The 25,491-nt window shown below is 46.7% G+C and overlaps 1 protein-coding gene across 3 annotated transcripts in view; it reads right to left on the reverse strand.

The window, feature by feature from the left end:
* Positions 1 to 25,491, reverse strand: part of ASIC4 (acid sensing ion channel subunit family member 4) — a 168,124-nt gene that overhangs the window by 11,812 nt on the left and 130,821 nt on the right. For 2 of the 3 annotated variants that reach the window (XM_070728583.1, XM_070728575.1), the window contains exons 6-9: positions 25,155 to 25,308; positions 24,390 to 24,481; positions 23,589 to 23,668; positions 18,506 to 18,610 (exon numbers count right to left, since the gene is read on the reverse strand). In XM_070728583.1, coding sequence (XP_070584684.1) covers positions 18,506 to 18,610; positions 23,589 to 23,668; positions 24,390 to 24,481; positions 25,155 to 25,308 — 431 coding nt within the window. Of the gene's footprint in view, positions 1 to 18,370; positions 18,611 to 23,588; positions 23,669 to 24,389; positions 24,482 to 25,154; positions 25,309 to 25,491 lie in introns of all 3 variants that reach the window. The other variant, XR_011556892.1, reaches the window with a different exon arrangement.

Here is a 25,491-nt window from a genome sequence, read left to right on the forward strand (position 1 = left end):
ACAGGAAAATGAGTCTCTGAACAATCCACAAAAGCTGTACCAATTCTCTCATTTCCAAAATGCCTCTTCAATACATTAGCAAGGGCACAGCCAGAATAACACTTCAGGACTGCAAAAATAGGCAGTCGTGAATCCACACTGCCGTTCTGGGGGAAAGCGTACCATCCTTTGTATACTCATCCCAGGTATTTGCTTTTGACTTCGTACAAATTGTCATAGGAAAAGAAATACACAATTATACAAAAACGTGAAACAGATTACTGTAGAATTGGAACAGCATTCAGTTGTGGGGCTTCCCATTTTTAGAACCAAAGCACAAGACTGATTCTCACTGTTTTATAGACAAAACATTTTGTTCGGGGTAACGTATTATGAGTTGGTGCAGTTTTTAATATACAGTGTTCCCTCGATTTTCGCGGGTTCGAACTTCGCGAATAGCCTATACCATGGTTTTTTTAAAAAAATTCTATTTTCTATACCGTTTTTTCCTGCCCGATGACATCATACGTCATCGCCAAACTAATAATTTTTGCAAATAAATAACAAAAAAATTATTGTTAATAAATAATTATGTTTATAAATATCAGGATCACTAAGTGTCTTATTCAATGGTGAGTAAATGATTGATTTGATTTTATTGGATTTGTATGCCGCCCCTCTCCGTAGACTCAGGGTGGCTAACAACAGTAGTAAACAACATATGACAATCCAATATAAACAGTTAAAAACCCTTATTGTAAAACCAAACATACATACAGATATACCATGCATAAAATTGTAAAGGCCTAGGGGGGAAAAGGAATCTTAATTCCCCCATGCCTGGCGGCAGAGGTGGGTTTTAAGAAGCTTATGAAAGGTAAGGAGGGTGGGAGCAATTCTAATCTCTGAGGGGAGTTGATTCCAGAGGGTCGGGGCCGCCACAGAGAAGGCTCTTCCCCTGGGTCCCGCCAAGCGACATTGTTTAGTTGATGGGACCCGGAGAAGACCCACTCTGTGGGACCTAACTGGTCGCTGGGATTCGTGCAGCAGAAGGCGGTCCCTGAGATAGTCTGGTCTGGTGCCATGAAGGGCTTTATAGGTCATAACCAACACTTTGAATTGTGACCGGAAACTGATCAGCAACCAATGCAGACTGGTTGTTAAGGGAATGGGAAGTAGTAATTTAGGGGTTTAAAGTGTTAAGGGAAGGCTCGTGATACTGTCCATAGCCAAAAATGGTGTATTTACTTCCGCATCTCTTCTTCGCGGAAATTTGACTTTCGCGGGTGGTCTCGGAACGCATCCCCCGCGAAAATCGAGGGAACACTGTAGCTCCCTCAATTTCAAGGCCTGCTCAATGGATCCCAATAATTCTCTTTTCCAAATGCTTATCTTGATCCCTGACCGAAGGAGGATCCCACTGGCTGAATACACCATTCATAAAACAGAACAACAGACACATGTGAAGACTGCATCTGTATTTATGAGTTGAGGTGCATTAGAGAAACACAGGAAACATATTCTAGAAACCTTGTCCTGATTCTCACAATCAAGACCACTGTAGAAAAATGCACTCGTAGCTCTGAAGAACGGCTTCCGGCCAAGATAAACACTGGTTAACCTTTCAGCTCTGTTTTCAGACACCACATTTTGGGAATTTGGCAAACATAAGCTCCACTTAGATTTTATGCATCCCCAGCCCACTTTTTCTGCTGCTCAATGGCCATGTCAGCTTCTTTCTTGCATGAGGTTTGAGTTTTATCAGCACCTGATTGTATCTGAATAACGTCTTTTCATAGGCCAGTGAACATTTGCAATTCTTTTTCCAGCTGTCCGGCAACAAAATCCAACTTCATTTTAGTATCATCAGCTTAACCTTCCTTAGCTTCTGAGTCTAAAGCTCTGTGGAATAATGAGGATACTGTCCAGTGACAGCTTTGGATAGTTGACTTTCTTTAGAACAGTTGTTCTTTTAAATTAGATTGATTTGCTCAGTTAACATTTGTCCCTTCCCTCTTTGCAACTGGCTATTCTCCAGACTATTTTCATTTCTTTTGCAAAAACTACTGTTGCAGGGAAAATATACAGGGGTCCTTGAGTTACAACTGTAATTGAGCCTGGCAATTATGGTAGTAAGTTGTGACGATCACAAAGCAGTCACAAACCAAGCAACCCGGACCTGATTTTATAATTTTATTTTTTCTGCAGCAGTTGTTAAGCAAATGCTACGATGATAAAGCAAACACCACCATCAATCACTGAATGCAATGGTTGTTAAGCAAAAACAGCAGTTGTTAAGTGGACCTATAGCTCACCATGGGGAAGTTTTGTCGGTCAGCAGTTCAAATCTCATCCCCGGCTCATGGTTGACTCAGCCTTCCATCCTTCCGAGGTGAGTAAAAGGAGGACCCGGATTGTGGGGGCAATGTGCTAGCTCTGTTAAAAAAGTGCTATTGCTAACATGTTGTAAACCGCCCTGAGTCCAAGGAGAAGGGTGGCATAAAAATCAAATAAATAAAATAAACAAATGGGAGTCATGTGAACTGCAGGGCACTGTAAATGGCCTTAAACATGGCTGGTTACTGACCAGCCCAAAATGCAGTCACATAACCGTGGGGGTGGGGAGAACATTGGAAGGTTGAAGTTGGATCATATGTGCCTTTTGGGGGTTTGTTGTAACTTTGAATAGATGCTGAGCATTCAGTCATAAATCAAGGACTATGCAAGTGTAACATCTACATCCATCAAGTAGGCAAGGTCAAGAAACAGACCTGCATCAGGGACTTCAGGAATGTGACTTTATTGTCTTAGGGCTGTGATGGCGAGCCTATGGCATCGGACCAGACTACCTCTGGGACCGCCTTCTGCCGCACGAATCCCAGCGGCCGATTAGGTCCCACAGAGTCGGCCTTCTCCAGGTCCCGTCGTCTACACAATGTCATCTGGCGGGCCCCAGGGGAAGAGCCTTCTCTGTGCCAGCCCCGGCTCCCTGGAATCAACTCCCCCCTGAGATTCGAATTGCCCCCACCCTCCTTGCCTTCTGTAAGATGTTGAAGACCCATTTATATCGCCAAGCATGGGGGGATTAATTTCTCCTCTTACCTAGTTTTTTATAATTATGGGGTTTTTAATATAGTTTATATTGGATTTGTATTTTATTGTATCTATTGTTGTTGTGAGCTGCTCTGAGTCCTCGGAGAGAGGCGGCATACAAATCTAATTAATAATAATAATAATAATAATAATAATAATAATAATAATAATAATTTTGCCCTCTCCATGCTCCTAGAAAGGCTCTGAAGCTTGGAAGGAGTAAAAAATGTTTGTGCCGTTGCGTGCCGGGAGCAGAGTGTGTGCGTCACGCATGAATGCGTGCCCCCCCCATGGAATTATGGGTGTGGGCATGCATATGCCCCCCCCGCACCCTCCCTTTTCGGCATGTGAACCAAGAAAGGTTTGTCATCATTGTCCTAGGGCATATTGAGAGATCTTGAAAGCACATTCAAAATCTTCACTGACTGTTTTTTAAAAGACAGTGAGGTCAAGGTGGGAAGAGACCATTCTGAGTTATTTTATTATGTTTCCTGTTTTCCCAGCTCTGAGTAACTATTTTCTCCTCTGCTGCCCTCTTCTCAAGGCCGGAGTTAAATTCTGTTACATGTACGGACATAGTGATTATTTGCATAGCTGCTGCTGATTGGCTAATCTAGTGGCGGGATAAATAAATTCCTGTCAGTGGCCAGCAAGCTTCAGGGAAGCCCTTCAAAGCGGCTTCCCTGCAGCCTGCTGGCAGTCTGAATTAGCTCCTAGATAATAAAGATGCTGAATTATTCCTTCATTTACATGCGAATCTAAAAATCCCTCTACTCTAACAGAACCCCTGAGATTGCATAACACTAGAGAAATTATGAAGAGATAGTTACATTACAAGAACATGCTTTAAAGCTGGAAACAACGAAAACATTGAGAAGAAACTCAGACTGATTCTGCCTTAACCTTTCTTATAAGAAAGAGGGAAGGGAAAACACAAACTACATCAATAAATATAGTTCCACTCAAAATGTGTGAAATTGGTTTCCTGGCCTGACCTACCCTGAAGAGTTGAGAGTGATAAAAAGAGGGCAATGTTTAAGCTTGTGAAGATCCTGGTTCTTTATTTTAGAGAATGTATGTGTAAACCATTTCCTCAAGATTACATTTTTTTTTTAAAGATAGCCACAACCTTTGTCAAGAAAGTTTTAAGGAGACCTCTGTTGAGATGGTGAGGTAGGGCAAAATAATAGTTTCCAGGGCCTCCTAATAAGATTCAACCAGGCAGCAATTGAACAGCCATTGCCCTCAATTATCTTTTTTTAAAATAAAAATAAACTTTAAGCCCTCAATTATCCCTGTCTGTGAAATTCTTGGCTGTTGCAGAAGGACACATTGCATCTAAAATTCCCAGTTGCTTCAAAATGCAAATACTGTATTCCTTTCAACAGTAGTTCCTTTCAATGTACAGTACGTTTATGTTTATGTTTATTTAGATTTGTATGCCGCCCCTCTCCGCAGACTCGGGGCGGCTCACAACAAAGTGAAAAAACAGTTTACAATAAATCTAGATTTCTACTAAAAACATTTAAAAAAACCTATTTTCTAAACACACATACATACACACATACCATTTATAAATTGTATATGCCCGGGGGAGATGTCTCAGTTCCCCCATGCCTGACGACACAGGTGGGTCTTAAGGAGCTTACGAAAGGCAAGGAGAGTAGGGGCAGTTCTAATCTCCGGGGGGAGTTGGTTCCAGAGGGCCGGGGCCGCCACAGAGAAGGCTCTTCCCCTGGGGCCCGCCAACTGACATTGTTTAATTGACGGGACCCGGAGAAGGCCCACTCTGTGGGACCTAATCGGTCGTTGGGATTCGTGCGGCAGCAGGCGGTCTCGGAGATATTCTGGTCCAGTGCCATGAAGGGCTTTAAAGGTCATAACCAACACTTTGAATTGTGACCAGAATTTGATCGGCAACCAATGCAAACTGCGGAGTGTTGGTGAAACATGGGCATACCTAGGTAGGCCCATGACTGCTCTCGCAGCTGCATTTTGCACGATCTGAAGTTTCCGAACACTTTTCAAAGGTAGCCCCATGTAGAGAGCATTACAGTAGTCGAACCTCGAGGTGATGAGGGCATGAGTGACTGTGAGCAGTGAGTCCCTGTCCAGATAGGGCCGCAACTGGTGCACCAGGCGAACCTGGGCAAACGCCCCCCTCGCCACAGCTGAAAGATGGTTCTCTAATGTAAGCTGTGGATCGAGGAGGATGCCCAAGTTGCGGACCCTCTCCGAGGGGGTCAATAATTCCCCCCCCAGGGTAATGGAAGGACAGATGGAGTTGTCTTTGGGAGGCAAAACCCACAGCCACTCTGTCTTATCCGGGTTGAGTTTGAGTCTGTTGACACCCATCCAGGCCCCAACAGCCTCCAGACACCGGCACATCACTTCCACTGCTTCGTTGACTGGACATGGGGTGGAGATGTAGAGCTGGGTATCATCAGCGTATTGATGATACCTCACCCCATGCCCTTGGATGATCTCACCCAGCGGTTTCATGTAGATATTAAATAGCAGGGGGGAGAAGACTGACCCCTGAGGCAGCCCACAAGGGAGAGACCTCGGAGTCGACCTCTGACCCCCCACTAACACCGACTGCGACCGACCGGAGAGGTAGGAGGAGAACCACTGGAGAACAGTGCCTCCCACCCCCAACCCCTCCAGCCGGTGCAGAAGGATACCATGGTTGATGGTATCGAAAGCCGCTGAGAGGTCAAGAAGCACCAGGACAGAGGATAAACCCCTGTCCCGGGCCCGCCAGAGATCATCCATCAACGCGACCAAAGCAGTTTCCGTGCTGTAACCGGGCCTGAAACCCGACTGCTGGGGACCTAGATAATTGGCTTCTTCCAAGGATCGCTGGAGCGCCACCACCTTCTCGACAACCTTCCCCATAAAGGGAAGGTTGGAGACTGGCCAGTAGTTATTAAGTACGGCTGGGTCCAGGGAAGGCTTCTTGAGGAGGGGGCGCACGAGCGCCTTTTTATAGGATGATGGAAAGGATCCCCTCCCCAAGGAAGCGTTGATAATCTCCTGGACCCAGCTCCGAAACCAGCCAGGAGGGACACGGATCCAGTAAACAGGTGGCGGAACTCACAGCTCCAATGGCCTTGTCCACTTCATCAGGTGTCACCAGATCAAACTCTTCTCAGACAGATGGACAAGTACGGGCCCCAGTCATCTCAACTGACTCATTGTCAGCCGACTCTGTTTTCCAATTGGAGTTGAGGTCCGCCCGGATCTGAGAGATTTTATCAGCGAAAAACGTGTTAAAATCCTTGGCACTACTCTGTAAGGGCTCCCCAACTCCCCTCTGATTAAGAAGGGAGCGGGTCACCCTAAACAGAGCGTCCGGGCGGGATTCCAATGATGCAATCAAGGCGGCATGATACGCGCATCTTGCCGCCTTGAGCGCCACTTTGTAAGTCTTAATAAAAGCTCTAACAAGTGTTCGATCAGATTCAGACTTACTCTTCCTCCATCGCTTCTCTTCTTACGTCTCTTCTTGCGTTTCAACTCCCAGAGCTCCTCGTTGAACCATGGAGCTCTACGGGGTCTAGCGCCACGGAGAGGTCGCAAAGGCGCAATCCGATCAAGAGCCTCCGCTGCAGCCTTGTTCCAGGCTTCCGCAAGAGACTCCGCCGAACTGTGGACGAGTGCATCTGGAATAACCCCAAGCGCTGTCTGAAAGCCCTCTGGGTCCATCAGGCATCTGGGGCGGAACATCTTAATTGGTTCCGCCTCCCTGCGGGGAAGGATTGGAGCCAGGAAGTCAAGCCGTAGTAGAAAATGGTCTGACCATGACAAAGGCAGTGCTTCTAAGCCCCTTAGTCTCAGACCATTACTCAGTTGCTCGGAGAGGAATACCATGTCAGGCGCGTGTCCTCCCTCGTGAGTCAGACCCTGAACTACTTGAGTCAGGTCCATGGCTGTCATGGTGGCCATGAACTCCTGTGCCAACCCAGAGGTTTCGCTGAGTGACGGCAGGTTGAAGTCCCCCAGGACAATAAGTCCGGGGAATTCCACCGCCAACCCGGCTACCTCCTCGAGTAGCACAGGCAGGGCTTTTGACACGCAGCTGGGAGGCAGGTACGTGAGAAGGACCGTTGAACTTACCTGAACGGTCTTCTCGATGCACTGCAAGGAGAGCCCAGGATGGGTAATTCTTCAGTCTGATTGGTAGGGACTGAGTTTAATTTAAATATTAGGCAGGTGCCGCCCCCTTAGCCCTCCAGTCTAAATTAAAACGAAGGAGCAGTAAAGTCCAACACATTTATTGAACCATATGAAAAACACAACAACATTAAAGAAACGAACCGTAAACCTTAAGATGGCCCCTAGTCCAGAGCCGGGTGGGTCTGGACTCTCCTTGCAGTGCATCGAGAAGACCATTCAGGTAAGTTCAACGGTCCTTCTCCAATGCACTTGCAAGGAGAGTCCAGGATGGGATATGCCCAAGAAAAACTCAAAGGGAGGGAGAAGGCTGGACCAGTGGCTCGGCAAAGGAACAAACCTCTTGTAGAACCCTCCTCCCAAAAGCCGCTTCTGCTGAAGCATAGGAGTCTATTCGATAGTGCTTTATAAAGGTTGAAGGAGCAGCCCAAGTGGCAGCCCTGCAAATGTCCTCTAAAGACGCCTGTGTCCTCCCTGCCGTCGAGGTGGCGGCACTGCGAGTCGAGTGTCCCGTGATCCCCTGTGGCACAGGAGAACCTCTAGCTCTGTAGGCCTCCGAAATACAATCACGGATCCAACGGCTGATGGTCTGGGAGGAAACTCTAGACCCCATAGATCTTGATGAAAAGGACACAAACAAGGCTTCTGAAGATCGAAAGGACTGAGTCCTGCGAATGTAGATTTTAAGGGCTCTCCTCACGTCCAGCTTGTGCCATCTCAACTCTAAGGGGTGAGTCCCATGGGTACAAAAATCCGGCAGCACGATGTCTTGTGCCCTGTGAAAAGTGGTATTCACCTTAGGCAGGAAAGCTGGGTCAAGCCTAAGGACCACTCTGTCCGGATGAAAACGACATAAGTCCGGTCGGGTAGACAAAGCCGAAATCTCTGAGACCCTTCTGGCAGACGTAATAGCTACCAGAAAGGCAGTCTTACCGAAACCTGTCGTAGAGGCTCAAATGGAGGGCCTGTTAGTGAGTGTAGCACCAAGGACAGGTCCCATTACGGGAATCGATGTATAACTGACGGTTTAATATTAGCTGCCCCTCTCAGGAAGTCTCTTATCCATGGATGTTTGCTCAAGGGGCGATGACTGTCCATTGTAATGATGCTGGATAAAGCAGCCACATGCCGACGAAGAGTATTCGGGGCGAGGCCCTTGTCCAGACCAGCTTGTAAGTATGTCAGGACCATAGGAGGAGAAGCCGTCTGAGGCTCTACCTGTCTTTGTGCACAGAACGTAGAAAAGGCCGCCCAAGTGGCCTGGTAGATCCTCCTGGTAGAAGGCCTACGTGCAGCCTGTATGGTATCAATAACCGAGTCTGGCAGAGCGTGGCTCCTCAGCCTCTCCCGCTCAAGCGCCACACGGTCAGCTGCCACCACTGAGGCTCCGGGTGTGACATGGTTCCCTGGAAGAGGGAGATCTGGTGGTCCGGAATCCTCCATGATGGCGCAATTGAGAGTTGCATCAGGTCTGCGAACCAGATCCGACGGGGCCAAAAGGGGGCCAGTAACAGCACCTCTGCTTGCTCCTGCAATATTTTCCGAATGACTCTGGGGATGATGGAAATTGGTGGAAACGCATATAAAAGACCCCGAGGCCATCCGAGGCGCAATGCATCCACTCCTGCCGCTCCCGGGGATGGAAATCGGGAGAAGAAACGAGGAAGCTGGGAGTTGAGACATGTGGCAAACAAATCCATAACCGGCACCCCAAACCTCCTGGTGATCTCCTGGAAGATCCCGGGTTCCAGTTGCCATTCCCCTGGATCTAGGGTCTCCCTGCTGAGCCAGTCTGCGCATACGTTCTCCACCCCCGAGATGTGTTCCGCTGAAAGTGATGCCAGATTGGTCTCCGCCCACCTGAAAAGAGACTCTGCCTCTGCCATCAGCCTCCGTGACCTTGTTCCCCCCTGTCTGTTGATGTGGGAACGCGTGGCCACGTTGTCGGTCATAATCAATACGTGTTGATCCTTCACCAGGTGAACAAAGCTGTGGAGGGCCAGTGACACTGCCTTCAGTTCCAAGAAGTTTATATTGACATTGCAAAGGTCCTGCTACGACCACAGACCTTGGGCCATCTGTGAGGAAAGATGTGCTCCCCACCCTCGCGGACTTGCATCGGTCGTCACCGTGAGGAATTCCTTTTCCAGAAAGGAGGAATCGCTGCTCAAGGCCGGAGACACCCACCACCGGAGAGATCTGCGAACCCTGGCATTGAGGAAAACCCTCCTGCGAGAGTGGCTTGATTTCCGCTTCTGAAATGGGAGAAGGAACCACTGTAATGGTCGAAGGTGGTACCTTGCCCACGGTAGTATGCCAATGCATGACACTAGTGTTCCCAGTAGTTTGGATAGAAAAAGAAGACTTGGGTACTGTTGCAGGCGTAGCTCTCCCACCAGTTTCCTGATTGTAGACTGCCTGTCCCGGGACAGAAACACCTCGCCCAGCTTGGAATCTATCATTGTCCCCAAGTGGGCCAAGCAGGTCGTGGGAGTCAGGTGGCTTTTGTCCCAATTTATGGAAAAGCCATGGTCTTGAAGGGTTTGAATGGTCAAATTTAAGTCCCTGAGTGCTTGATCCCGCGTTCTGGACAAAATCACGATGTCGTCCAAATACGCCATGAGGCGTACCGACTGACATCTGAGGTGCGCCGTAAGGACATCCAGCAACTTCGTAAATGCCCTTGGGGCCGAGGAAAGGCCAAAGGGCATTGCCCTGTACTGGAAATGTGCTCCGGCAAGGCAGAATCTGAGAAATTGTCTGTGAGGAGGAAATATCGGGACGTGGAGATATGCCTCGTTCAAGTCTATGGAGGACATGAGGTCCCAGTGGCGGATAGCTGCAAGTATGGACCTGAGAGAGTGCATCTTGAACCTCCTGTATTTGACATAGAGGTTCAAGTGCCTCAGGTTTAGAATCAGCCGCACTCCCCCCGACGACTTGGGGATGAGAAAGATCGCCGAGTAGAAGCCCCTGCCCTGCTGTTCCAGGGGAACCTCCTCTATAGCTCCTATGTCCAGTAAGTGGGAGACTTCTTTGTATAGGAGTCTTCTTTTCTCCCCATCTGATGGAACTCGACACGGGAGAAACCTGTGTGGCGGAGGGCGGAAGAACTCTATCCTCAAGCCCTGGGCAACTGTGGATACCGCCCAGGAGTCTGAGGACGTAGCCTCCCATGCGGCCTGGAAGGACGTCAGTCTTCCGCCCAAACAGTTGCTGAGCTCGGAGTCACTTCGCCTTCCTGAAGCCTCTGTTGCCTCCTCTAAAGGGGCGGCGGCCTTGGTAGGATCTATTCCTGTCAGCTTGGAATTATCTGTCCGTTCAAAAGGACCCATGGCCAAAGGAGCCCTGGAAATACGGCCTCGACGCTTGGGTGCCCGTCGAGGAAGGCTCAGACCGAAAGGGCTGCCTCCGTTGATAGGGATTGAACCTCCTATCCTGTTTCCTGTTCGCCTTAGGCATGACCTTTTTCTTATCTTTATCCTCAATGAGGACATCGTCCAGGACCTCCCCAAACAGCTTCTTGCCTTTGAATGGGGCAGATGCCAGGCTCCATTTGGATTTAACGTCCACCTGCCAGCTCCTGAGCCAAATGAGTCTATGGGAGGCCACTGAGGAGGCCATTGCACGGGAAGCAAATTTAGCGGCGTTGACCGTAGCGTCCGCCGAAAACTCCGTGGCCGCCAGGAGCTTGTTGAGGTCTTGGCAGAGTCTACTATCTTCCGGATTAACCCTGGATTGTAGTTCTTGGATCCAGAGCATCGTGGCTCTGTTGAAGAACGATGCCGCCGAAGCTGCTCGAAGAGCCCAGGCCGCCATCTGGTGAGTCCTGCGTACCACGTTTTCCGCTCTCTTGTCCTCTGCTCTCAGACCCTCTTGAGACTCTGAGGGAACGAGGGCATTGGACACCAGGCTCGTCACCGGTTTATCCACCACTGGGAATTCCAGCAGGTCCTCCATCGCCTGATCAAACGTATAGAACCTGCGATCCAGGTTAGATGGCCCCTGGGCGGCGGCTGGGTTCTCCCACGGGCGCTGGATTGTCTCTCTGAACAGGTGGGAAAACGGAATGTGGACCGTTTCCTGCTTGGGGAAGACAAATAGGCCCCCAGCAGGTTGGGCCACCTCTGTCGCCGCTGCCTGGTCTCCCTCACCTGCCTGCTCAATGGTCATCTTGGCTTTATTCAAAAGGACCCTAAAGAGGGACGACTTGAAGAGTCCAGGAAAACTGGGTGGTTCAGGGGGCTGCTCATCACCAGACAGTTCATCCTCTGCCCCACTGAAATCGCCTCTAGATGACTGCTCCTCATCCATTGATCCTTCCATGGAAAAGGTGACCGGGGCAGTCCAGGGGTCTCTAGACCTCATTGGAGGGAGTCCCACTGGAGCCTGCTGATGCTGTTGAGCCCCTACAGCCACACCTTGGGTATAAGCCGTGGCAATGAGGTCTTGCAAAGTCTGAGGCATACTCTGCCAGGCATCATTGGAGTTGCGCAGGCCTGCAGATGTAGGTGTAAAGGTGGCTGCCTGACCAGACTGGGCTGATGGAAGGGCTGGATATGCAGACAGTCCTGCAGCACATTGTCTTTCAGCCCTGGGTGTGGGTGCTGGCAGCCTCACCCTCTCTGGAGACCAATCTCTCTCCGTGGCTGTGCCTACCACCCCTTGCAGGAACATGGGGGAGGCCATCGAAGGGCTGGGTTGATTGACAGAAGGAACAGGACCCATTACCTTCTGAGAAGCCTCTAATTGCTTCTCCAGCGCTCGGATGCGCTTCTCTGCTTCCCTCAGAGAGGCCCCTTGAGAAGCCTTAGTCTTCTGGGGCTTCTCCTTCGGAGTGCTAGGCCCTACGGAGGCCTCCTCCACCAGCTGGGCCGTCTGATCTGCCATACTGTCACCAAAAAGCAGATTGACAGCTTCGGAGTGAAAGCCAGGCAAAAATCTCACCAACTGCTTTAACCGATCGAGAGCAGAATGACAGGCAACTTACTCCTCTGCGCCTGCGTGTCGCTAGGGCAGATTCCAGCTCGGCTAGTCAGAGCGTTTAATCAGGCCATTTAAGCCCCGCCCCGCCCCGCTGTCAACCGGGTCTCATTAAAAATGGCCGCCGGCCGGTTGCCATGGTAATGCCCCAAGCTTGGGCGCGAAAACCTCCAATGCCGGCCTTTCCACAAACATGGCCGCCGGGGCTGTCAAGGCTGTGGGCGGGAAAGCCTCCGAGGTTCCAGCCTCTCCTTGGAAAAGGCGGCAGCCCGATTCATAGCGAGGGCGACGGGGGGGGGGGGGGCGCCGTCGTAATCCGAGGTCCGGCGAAGGACTTCTGGCGTCCTGTCCCCCTTGGTATATTCGCCACGGGGGAGGGCGGACCTCCCCGCGGCGTCAACCATCTCCTCTCCTCCGGAGTCTACCTCGGAGGTAGTTTCCCCGGGTGCTCTCTCCTGAATCCACACTACAGGCCCTTGTGTGGATTCTCCAAAAGGAATGGAGGAGCTGCAGTCAACTGGTTTAGACCCACTGGAGGTCTGAAACCAGAGCTGCCTGAGGAGTCATCCCCCAGCTGCGGAAAAGTATAAAAGGAAAAAGAAGGCAAGTTAAATATTAATCACAATAATAAACAACAATAATAAATTTAATTAATTAATAATTAATTAAGCTAACAACCAGTAATAAATCTAATGCCTAACTACTCAAAACCAAATTCTTTTGGAAGAGCAAGAAACTCTAAGTCCCTTTACTGCGACTGAGTTTTTTAGACTGGAGGGCTAAGGGGGCGGCACCTGCCTAATATTTAAATTAAACTCAGTCCCTACCAATCAGACTGAAGAATTACCCATCCTGGACTCTCCTTGCAAGTGCATTGGAGAAATAAGCCCACCTGAACCCCTAAGTCCAACTTCATCAAGAGAGACTCGCAACCCGCAATTTCCGGAGCAATGAGTCTACATAGGCAAAAGCTCTCCCTGGCTATAATAGCCACTCCTCCCCCCCTTCCCTGGGGTCGAGGTTGATGCCATATCTGAAACCCGGCTGGGCAAATTTCAGAGAGAGGAACACCTCCCTCTGGGCCCAGCCAGGTTTCAGTAATACATGCCAGGTCGGCCTCCTCATCCAGGATCAGATCACGGACGAGGAGAGCTTTATTTACCACTGACCTGGCATTGAGCAGCAGCAACCTGAGCCCAGGGCCAGAGTTACACTCATCACCAGTACCCAAGATTGGGCTCACGGAGCCAGAACAAGGGATTGTTATTAAGCAACGATCCCTCGTTCCCCTGGAACGGCTAACTCCGTTGCCCCCGCCATATCTGCCTCTCCCCAGCAACACCGGAATATTCCGACCCTCTGTCACCCCAGAGACTAGTGCCCCCTCCCCTCCCGCCTCTCCGGCGTCAGGTGGGCCAGATCTATCATTCATGCTATTTTCATTCATCTCATCCATACCATAATCCCACCCACTCCAACCATCACACTCATACCAATCATTCATCCCATGCACAATATTACATACACCCCAGTCATCCATTCATTAAGAAACCCCCCAATAATATTAAGATGAATTAAATTAGTAATAGTTAAAATAGATTAAATTGATTATTTAAAATACAATAAGAAAAAATATCTAAATTTATCTAAAATTTAAAAAACTATAAATATTATATATATATATATATATAAATATTATATATATATATATATATATATATATATATATATATATATATATATATATATATAAATATAAAAAAATATCGGAAATTAGTCAGCAATAAGATAGTGTTAAATTCTTAATTAGTTCTTAATTGGAAGTTCTGGATTATAACAATGTTCAGGGTCCCAGGAGAATATCTCAACCTGGTTAAAAGGAAGGATCTCTTCTTGATATTAGTCACCCCTTTTTCTAGCACTATGATGTCTCCCAGGTCTCTTCTCAGTCCCTCAGTTCCATCACCAGTCTCTTGGCTCTCATAGGACCCTCGCCCCTCGCTGGTCACTCCTCGGTGGCCTCCGATGACGTCGCTGATTTCGGAGCGACATTTCCAGTTCTCTGTCTGCCAGACCCCACTGCATGGCCTCCAAGAACTCTCTTTTCCACCTCGATATCGCTTCGACATCTCCCCCAGTCTCCACGTTCCTCTCACAGGCCACCACCTCCTCCTCCTTGACAGCAATATCCAGTCTAATCTTTCCATGCAGGTCTTTTCACCCCGTAGAGCCTCCGACGCTTGGGCGCTCCCACCAAGCAGCTCACAAGCGTCCTTAGTTCATGGGGTGGGGGGAGTCGTTTCCAGCAGCAGCAGCACCTCCAACCAGCATCACCTTCGCCTCTCGGTCCCGTCTCTCCTCGTTCTCTCCTCCCTTCAAAGCTCCGCTCTTCTCAGTATCAATCTCTCCCCCCAGTCTCAGCTACCGCCTCCCGGTGTAATCAAGGGGGGCCGCCATTTCCCCGCAGCCCAGCTGCTTCCTCTACAAAATCTCCGCGGCTGAGATGGATCGAAACAAACGCCGCGGAGCAAGGTGCAGCAAGATCTTCCCACGCTGAGTAAAAAACAATCTCTGCTGAACTCAGACAGCAGGCAGCGTGCTGCGGGGCTGTGAACAACAGGCAGCTCGACCAAATCCCGCGGTCGTCGTTTCCGGAGCCCAGCCGACCGAGCCACAAACTCTGGTGGGGGGGGGGAGAGAACACGGAGCACTAAGCAGCAGAAAATAGGGGTCCTTCTGAGCAGCAACTGCTCACCTTCCAAAACTACAAATCCCAAGTCCAATTTAGCTCCAATTTCCCATATTTTTGGTGTTATTTTGCCGTAGTCCGGAGGAGCAGCAACATCGCCTTCCTCCTTCCTCCCCCACCGGAACCATATACATGTCTCTTCCTATATTTACTGTTATGAGTTTGGATGGATATCTTCTTCAGCTCTCAAATTCTCTTGAAAGTACCGTATTTTCCGGACTATAAGACGCACTGGTGTGTAAGATGAACCAAGATTTGGAAGAGGTAAGTAAAAAAAATGTTTTTGCCTTCCTGACCCCCAGGAGAACTCTGCAGGTCTCCCAAACCCTCTGGGAACCCCATTTTTGTGGAAAATGCGCCTATTTTTATTTTTTGCAAAAATGGGGTGTGGGGGCAAGGCTTTGGGGGGCCAAAAATGGCTGTATTCAGTGTATAAGATGCATCAATATTTCCACCCTCCTGTAGAGGGGGGAAAGGTGCATCTTATACTTTGAAAAAAACATAAGTCTGCTGTTTTATCATATAACAATTCAGATTCTCGCAACTTTTCAGCCTCCTGTATTCTAGGCATTATTGTGAATCTCCTCTGCTAGCTCAAGAAGAGGTTTTCTGCCTGTTTCGTTATTTTCAATTTCCTAGTCTAACTTAAGAAGATCTTACCTCCAGCAGTTCACTTGTTTTATAAACAGTAAAATCTTTTTTTTACTTAGCAAAATGTTATCTGCAGGGGTTCCATAGAATACTTAATCGGTGATCCATCACAGCTGAATTATTTTCTTTCTCTCTTCCCACACACAGATATATATATACGCTGCATTCAATGTACAGATAAAAGCAAACAGTGCATGTACTGGAAACAAAATATATGTGTAAGAATTGCAGTTATTGGTGTTTACAAGAGGTGCATTCCACACTTGCTAAGCGTAAATTGAGATTCTGAACTTTCATTAAAAGAAAAGCAAGTATTTAGCCTTTGTGGAAGCTCAATGTAACCCCAAAATACACCATGTGTCATCTGCCAATTTTACAAGAAAGGGTTATTCCTGCTTTTGGGTATTTTTGAACAACAAATGAACAGGATTTTTTTTTTAATCTTCCCTGGTGAGAAATGATTGCCGCCTGGCAAAAACCAATTCAGAAATTGAGCTTTTGTTGTTGCTGTGATTGGGTAGTAATCAGGGGTGAAATTCACTTACCTTCCCTACTGGCTCGCAAATGTGCACGCACCATGTCTGTGCATGCGCAGATGCTGAAAATCATTGCAAAAAAGGGGCGTCATGACGTCCACGTGGGTGGGCGTGGCTTCACGCAGTCGGCCCTATTGTATTGCACCAGCTGCATAAAGCTGGCTGAATTTCAACCCTGGTAGTAATGTACCTCCCCCCCAACCCCCAAAAAAGCTATGATCAGAGACAGAAGTTTGTAATATTACTAATGCAACATCTTTTCCTTAAATACAACTTATTTGAGTTGCTAGGTATTCTTTTATCACTGCACCTATATGCGATATTTGGGAGATGGTGGGTTATACCAGCCGAACACAGTCCCACTGTATTATGACTGCAGTGATGGGTACTTTTAACTGGTGTTGATCAGGTCTGATCTGTTGGGCTTTTAAAAATGGAACTAGGAGAAGGGGTTGAATTGTAATAGCTGAGTAATTTGGACTGCATATTTACTTATGATTGAGATAAGCAAAATTGTAACTTTTCTGTTCTCTTACTTTCTGAATGGTGTTCTCCTTTAAAAAAAAAGCTTTATTGTTGAAGCAATCTAGCATGATGGCTATTCACAGCCAATGACTTGTCTTCAAAAGTGCTATTAAAATGGTATGAACCATTTGCAGAGAAACCCACCACTCACCACTGAGAAGTGGTGGGCTTCCCTTCATTTGTTGTGTTCAAAGGGAAAACAACATCTTATTGGGGGGTTCTTCAATCTGGATTCTTGCACTGAGCAGAGGCTTCACCTAAATGATCCTTTCCAACTCTACAGTGCCATAATTCTAGAATACCATATTTTTCAGATGCACCCTTTTATTCCCCAAAAGAGGGCAAAAACTTGGGTGTGTCTTATACATCGAATGTAGTCCCACTCAGCCACCCCCACCCTTTGGCCTCTGCCTGTCAGCAATTTACCTCCTTGCAGCAAACAGAATAGACTATGTTAAGCCAAGAAACTGATTATCAGCTTCCTGATCCTCAGCTAATTAGAAGCCACTGCTAAACTGAAAGTGAAACTAAGCTTCAAGGAGACAAATTGCTGGGAGAGAGACGCAGATTTTTATTTTCTGCTGAACTGGATGCAAGGAGGTAAATCAATAACTATAAATGTCTGGAGAATGTTCAAATTATTAGGCTTATTTTTAAAAGACTTCTTTATTATTGTTCTAGACGACTTAACAAAATGAAGAAGCTTTTTAAAATAAATGCTTGATCTGAAGAGGGCCAGTGGTATTATATCTTCTTTTAAACAGCAGAAAATAATTATACTTGCAGAAAGCCACATCAATTTTAAAGATCTGTAAAAGTATAATCTGAAATGTAACAACGTCCTGTTTAGTATTAAGTTAAAGCAGCTGAGTTAAACCTTGACTTAGTCATGTTTGGAGTAGATCTGTTTAAATAATTGGGAGGAGTTAATGTGACTGCATTTAAGAAAACTTTCTGGCATTAATATACCGCCATAATGTACATTTCCCCAATTCTTTGCTATTTCTATGGGTCAGGCATACATGCACAGAAATATACAGCAAACAGTGTATATCATCTGTGCTGTTTGCTGGGAGGCAAATTGCTGGGTGAGGAATTCTGGGAGTTGAAGTCCACAAGTCTTAAAGTTGCCAAGGTTGGAGCCTCCTGGTCTAGAACATAAGAAACTTATAAACAAAAACGGTATAGGCACATATCCTATAGGTACACCTACAAGGAAAATGGGCCAGTGTGTTGTAATGATACACGTGAGTAACAATTCACTAACACACCAAAAGTTGCATGATTTTAAGAGGGGGGGGATCCAGCAAAGGACCATGGCTGCAGCCCCCAACAGATCTGGGAATGTTGGCAGTTTTGGAATTAACATGTCTAGAGATCTCCAGGCTGGGGGAAGTTGATGGGTTAATTTGCAAACAGCTGCCGAGATATGAGATGCACAATTCTTAGATATACAGATACTGCAACATTGTGGAATATCATTTCTTTTAAAATGTAGATAAAAAAATAAATAGTTAAAAAATAAATGTAGGTGAATAAATTCATTATATCTACAATCACTCAGCTTGCTGCATCTGGTCCACAGAATCCTTGAAAATCCTCATAAAATTGGCATATCACTCTATTAAATACATAAGCCAGTGGTGTCTCTCCCTCCTCCCCTCTCCTCCTATTTTACCTTTAATTGACTAGGTTCAGAGCTTCAGGCTCATCTGAATGGCATTTTTCTTGCTTCCAGTTAAGCCCCTTTCTTACTTCAGTTCTCTGGCAACTGCAGGAGTGAGTTTGGGAGAGGAAGAACCCTATGTTGTACCTGCTCCTTGATTTCCTCCAGTCCCAGAGTGGCAATACTGCCCGAAGGCTTCTTCAGGACAGGTTTGGGGCGCCGTAGTCCATGGGCCACCTTGTCACGGATCACCTGGAGCACAGCAAAAGACGGGAGAATGACAACAGCAGGGCTTTTGTCTTCTGAGATGGCTGCATTGCAGGAAATAACTATAACCCTTGATGATTTTCAATATACAGTGATACCTCGTTTTACAAATCCCTCATCATACAAACTTTTCGAGATACAAACCCGGGATTTAAGATTTTTTTGCCTCTTCTTCCAAACGATTTTCACCTTAAAAACCCAAGCCGCCACCACTGGGATGCCCCGCCTCCGGACTTCTGTTGCCAGCGAAGCACCCGTTTTTGCGCTGCTGGGATTCTTCTGAGGCTCCTCTCCATGGGAAACACCACCTCTGGACTTCCGTGTTTTTGCAATGCTGCAGGGGAATCCCAGCAGCGCAAAAACGGGCGCTTCGCTGGCAACGGAAGTCTAGAGGTGGGGTTTCCCAGTGAGGGGAGCCTCAGCGAAATCGCAGCATCACAAAAACACGGAAGTCTGGAGGTAGGATTTCCCATGGAGGGGAGCCTCAGGGGAATCCCAGCAGTGCAAAAATGGGCACTTTGGCTGGCAAAAGGGGTGAGTTTGGGGCTTGCACGCATTAATCGCTTTTCCATTGATTCCTATGGGAAGCATTGTTTTGTCTTACAAACTTTTCACCTTACAAGCCTTGTCCTGGAACCAATTATGTTCGTAACACAAGGTATCACTGTATTTCAATTTTTTAAAATGTTGTAAGCCAGGGATCCCCAAACTTGGCAAATTTTAAGATGCTAGATGGAAAATTCTGGGAGTTGAAGTCCACAAGTCTTATTGCCAACTCTGAAGACCTCTGTTGTAAGCCTTCCAGAGTTGTTGCATACGAGACGGACAGAAAATAAATGAAACAAATACTGTAAACACATAAATCCCTTTCTCTGATTTTCCATCGCCCATCAAACTCACCATGTTGGCCAATGGGGTTTCAGTCAAAGGCCCAAAGTTGCAAAGTACAGAACTTTGGAAGGCTGCAGGCTTCCTTTTGGTAGGGCATGGGCCGGAGGAACAGGAATAAGAGTTCTCTATTTTTAAAATCCTAAGACTCTATGATGGATTTATTAATTGATTGATTGATTGTCCGGGTGTTTAGGCCACTGCAATCAGAGCTGCCAGTTGGTAAAATTACTACCCACTGCTTAGTAATTTTTCCACTGTAAAGGTACAATTTATGGGTCAATTTTGAAAGCCTTTGGGGTCCTTCATCAAGGGCTTGGAGCTTCTGATTGTATTCTTCACAGTTTAGCTGGCAATCTGAGGACACGGATAGTGGGAAATATTGCCAGCAAACCACTTTTGTTTGAAGAGTGGGAAAATGCCCCTCCTCTACTTGTTATTGAATACATTTTAAGGTTCACTGAATGTTGCTTTATAATAGTGTTGCATCTATTTTATAGCTGCTTTAATTATAAACCTCTTTGTGTTGCTTCATTCTGAGAAGCAATAGATAGACATATTAAGTCATAAATACAGTACATTATGCACATACATTTCAATGAATAAATAGTGTGTTCATCCACTATATTACACTATGATTTGTTTAACCATATATTAATAAATACACTACTACTGTCTGGATTCATGTAACATAGAAACTCAAATCCAAACACACAGTTTTATCCTCTGGATCAGGCATCTCCAACCTTGGCAACTTTAAGCCCGGTGGACTTCAACTCCCAGAATTCCCCAGTCAGTGCTGGCTGGGGAATTCTGGGAGTTGAAGTCCGCCAGGCTTAAAATTGCCAAGGTTGGGGACCCCTGCTCTGGATGGTATGTAGCCTGAACCTTTTGTTTGGTGATCTTTAGGACCTCATTGAACACGACTGCTGAAAATCAAAGTACGTAATTGTTTCTTGTCTCTTTGCAGTAAGAAATAGACAAAAACTTTCCCAACTCCAGAAAAACAAAATCCTGACCGTGTCCATTTTGGGCCCTTTGTCCATATATCCCCACTCATCCACCACCCAAAATCCACACAGTGCAGATTATGGTTATCAGTATAGTTGAACTTTAGCTTTGATAATTTCACCTACTGGTCCTGCCAATTGGGGCTAACCAGAATCAGAAATCCAGCTACACTTAGTGGAACCCAGGTTGCTCATCCCCTTACTCTAGCGCAGTGTTTCTCAAATAGTGGGACACGCTCTCGGGTGGGGTGGGGTACAGAGTGATGCCAGTGGGAGAGCATGTGACCCTGGGAAACATGTGTGGTCCCCCTCGATCGATTCTCCTGGAAGGGGAGTGTTTTCCCAGTTGCACGCTGCTCTGAGCCCGGAAGAGAAGGCGTCCAGGAGGGGGCGGCACAGCTGCGTGGGTTCTTCTTGTTCTTGGTGGGCACTGCGGTAGTTATGAACGGTGTGTCGAACCTCCTGCTGGACAAGGAGGAGCATCCACCGCAGCTGGGCAAAAGCTTCGAATGGCACCCTAAAGCCTCCTTCCACACCATTCGCTGTGAGTGCCCGGCAGATGTGGCGCTTATGTGCCAAGCCGCCGACCCCCAAATATCAGCTTGATTAAGCTGGCCTGGCCCTGTGTCAAAAGAGGACCCTAACTACAGTAGCCTAAACCAAAACAGGCTCCACTGAGTTCAGTGTGACTTACTCCCAGGTAAATGGGTACAGCAGCCTTCCCCAGCCAATAGTTTGCTTGAAGCTTATAATACCGTATATACTCGAGTATAAGCCGAGTTTTTTAGCCCCAAAAATGGGCTGAAAAACACAGCCTCGGCTTATACTCGGGTCATTGACAAAGTCACCACACGAGGGCGCCATTGCTTGAGCCAGAGCGAGGAGGCACCAGCTTTTGTCCCCTCTCGCACGCCGTAGTTCCTCTCCCTAGCTCAAGCAAAGAAGGCAGCCATTTGCAATGGTGAGTCGGATTAAAAAGGCCCCCTGCTGTCAGATTCTCCTCCCCCTCCTTTGAAAGGATTTAAACTGTTTAAAAAATGGTATTTTGTGGTAGTTGCTGTCCTTGCTTGGATAGGATCTAATAATGTGTTATGAGGCAGAGCTAGACAGGAATTCTTTTTCTATCTGTCTATCTTTCTATCTATCTATTTTTCTATCTATCTATTTTTCTATCTATCTATCTATCTATCTATCTATCTATCTATCTGTATCTATTTCTTTCTATCTATCTATCTATCTATCTATCTATCTATCTATTTTTCTATCTGTCTGTCTGTCTGTCTATCTTTCTATCTATATCTATCTATCTATCTATCTATCTATCTATCTATCATCTATCTGTATCTATTTCTATCTATCTATTTTTCTATCTAACTATTTTTCTTTCTATCTATCTATCTATCATCTATCTATCTATCTATCTATCTATCTGTATCTATTTCTATCTATCTATCTATCTATCTATCTATCTATCTATCTATCTATCTATCTATCTATCTATTTTTCTGTCTGTCTGTCTGTCTATCTATCTTTCTATCTATATCTATCTATCTATCTATCTATCTATTTCTATCTATCTATCTATCTATCTATCTATCTATATCTATCTATCTATCTATCTATCTATCTATTTGGTTTTCTATGCTGATAACCTCACAGCAGCTAATGCTGAAGCTCTTCTTTGGATACACTTATTTGTTTGTTTGTTTGTTTGTTTGTTTGTTTGTTTGTTTATTTAATTGGATTTGTATGCAATCCCTCTCCAAGGACTCAGGGTGGCTCACAGCATATATAAAAACAGAACAATAATGTAAATCCAATTAATGATGAGAAGGAATCCAGTTTTGAAGGATTTTAACTCTTAGGTTTTAGCTTCCTGATCGAGCTACTTTTTTTACTTTTTAATTTATTGTTAATATTGTTAATTTGTTTACCCTCTTTTAAATTTACAGAGCTAGTTTACTGGTTTTCTTTAAAATAAATATTCTAAAACATGTCTCAATTAATGTAATTTTATTGTTTTCCATTTTTATAAGTTACCAGTAGCCACTGCATTTTCTAACCTCGGCTTATACTCGGGTCAATACGTTTTCCCAGTTTTTGTGGCAAAAATTGGTGCCTCGGCTTATACTCGGGTCGGCTTATACTCGAGTATATACGGTAAGTAAAATCATAAATACAGTAATACCTCATCTTACGAACTTAATTTGGCTGGCCGAAACGTGGGCTCCAGGAAGGATGTCTTCGTGACGTCAAAGCTCTGCCCATGGAATTCCCTATTGGGATTCCTCACCTCTGTTTGAGCCTCCCAACCGGTCCGATAGCTCCACGGCTCTTTTGCAAAGCTGACAGCTGGGCGGCGGGGCTTCTCAGCGTCCTCCTGAACCCAAACACTGAACCTGAACTTTTGCTGAACTTCCGGGTTCGGTGTTTGGGCGGTGGGTTCGTAAGACGGAAAAAGTTCGGAAGAAGAGGCAAAAAATTTCCGAACCCCGGGTTCATATCTCGCAAAGTTCGTATGACGAGGGGTTCGTATCACGAGGTACCACAGTATTAACACTAAAATTCCATTGGGGCCCAGATCGGAGAGTTGGGAAATGTGGGAAAGCCTAATTTCTCCTGCCCAGTAGTAAATCCAATTCTGTCATTAAATGATGAATCCTCATCTGTTTGTCTATGGAGACTCTCAGCCATCCATGCCATGGTTGCCCCAAAAGTGCTGTTTCAAGAGGCAACTGGACTTTCGGTGTTTTTTTTCATGGAAGACGTTTCGCTTCTCATGAAAGAAGCTCATAGAGCTGAAGTAACTGTTTGGATGAGAAGCGAAATGCCTTCCAAGAAAAAAAAACCACAGAAAGTCCAGTTGCCCCTTGAAAAAAGCACCTTTGGGACAACCATGACACGGATGACTGAGACTCTCCATAGACAAACAGATGAGGATTCATCGTTTAATGACAGAATTGGATTTACTACAGGGCAGGAGAAATTAGGCTTTCCTCCATTTTTCCAGTACAGCCACGTTCTCCTTCCAGCCCCTACTACTCTGTTTCTGAGCGGGTTCTTACCTCACAGATGTAGTCCACGATTTCCAAGATGGTTAAGACACTGGCCCCTATGAAGAGGCCCATCTGGCCTCCAATGTCCCCTGGTGGACAAAGAAGAGGACAAGGATTGGCATCTTGAAAGGAACCAGCCAGGACTCGAGAATTCAGTTAGTCCTCGACTTACGACTGCAATTGAGCCCAACATTTCTATTGCTAAGAGAGACATTTGTTAAGTGAGTTTTGTCCCATTTTACAACTTTTCTTGCCACCATTATTAAGTAAACCATTGCAGTTGTTAAGTTAGCAACTAAGGAAGAGGTGATATTCACACAGTTCGGGGTGAACTGGTAGTAGCAACCTGTGGCACCCACTCTGGTGCGATGCCATCCTATTTTGGCACGTTTTCAAACTGTGCGCGTTTTAAGACTTGTGGACTTCAACTCCAGCTTTGCTGGCTGAGGAATTCTGGGAATTGAAGTCCACAAGTCTTAAAGTTGCCAAGGTTGGAGACCCTTATTCTAAAAGAGGGGATGTTTGGAGGAGGTGCCACCAATCATGAAGCTCAAGAACAGGAAGGGGCCACTAAAGTTGCTATAAGACCCGACGTGGTTCTGGGAGCAGTCCTCAGCCGAAGCCATCTTGAGTCAAAACCAGACTCACTCGCTCACCCTTTTTTGTCTGCTCACACAAGTCCTTGCCTCCTCAGCACCTCCTTTGTTTCTAGAGTTGACATTCTCTCCTGGGGGGGTGGGGGAATGGCAGAGGAGAATCCTACACGGAAACCCTGCCAGATTGTCGGCCTTCTTCCCTTCAGTCACTCACCCAGAAGCCCTGCCAGATTGTAGGCCTTCTTCTGATCAATCGCCTCATAATTCAGTGCCTCAAAGAAGATATCCAGCACCAAGAAGTTCTCCCTTAGGACAGTGGGAATAACGGAAGCAGGAAAGAGAAGATTTACAAACAGAGCTTTTCTATGTATCCCTCCAGGCCTTATCTGCTGTAGTTTCTGTGCCACCACCACAATCTAGAACCTTTTTTTCCTTGGGTGCCGAAAGAGCATGTGTGTGCACTATAGTGCATGCGCAAGTGCCCACACCCATAATTCAATGCCCGAGGAGGGCAAAAACAGCTTTCCCACCCCCCATGGGCCCTCTGGAGGCCGAAAACAGCCTGTTTCCCAACTTCTGGTGGGCCCAGTAGGCTCATGTTTTGCACTCCCCAGGTTCCAAAGGCTTCCCCGGAGCCAGGGGAAGCTAAAAACGCCCTCCCCCATCCCTCCGGAGGCTCTCTGGAAGCCAAAAACGCCCTCCCAGAGCCTCTGTGGGAGCCAAAAATCACACACACATGCATGTTGGAGCTGTGCTAGGACAACAGCTCGCGTGCCAGCAGATATGGCTCTGCGTGCTACCTGTGGCACCCGTGCCATAGGTTTGCCATCACTGATCTAGGAAGTTTGCCCACTGACTTGAGCTACTATCTGAATTCCTTGTGTGTCTAATCACACTTGGCCAATAAAGAATTCTATTCTATTCTATTCTATCCTATCCTATTCTAATTTCAGGTGCTCCACAGTGACATGATACTCACCGGATATAGGTCTCATTGCGATTGTATTTGCGAGCAAGGTACCGGGCTGAGCCCTTGTTGGGAATGCGTACCATGGATATCTCCTTGCCGTAGCGGGTCAAATTACATGGCGTGGGACAGATACAGCGATCTTGGGAATCTTCAGTGGCTGTATCTAGGAGTGAAAAGGCACACATAGGCAGGACGGACCTGCTTTAGAATAACACACCGTGCAGAAAAGGAAATTGCTATCTCAAAGGCTAACTCCACATGGACTAGACCACCGGTAGGCCTCCCCAGGGCTTCAAACCACATACATTTTTTTCAAGAATTTTGACTGCAGCCTACAAGTGTACCC

Source organism: Erythrolamprus reginae, chromosome 1 (genome assembly GCF_031021105.1).
Source record: "Erythrolamprus reginae isolate rEryReg1 chromosome 1, rEryReg1.hap1, whole genome shotgun sequence".
NCBI lineage: Eukaryota > Metazoa > Chordata > Lepidosauria > Squamata > Dipsadidae > Erythrolamprus > Erythrolamprus reginae.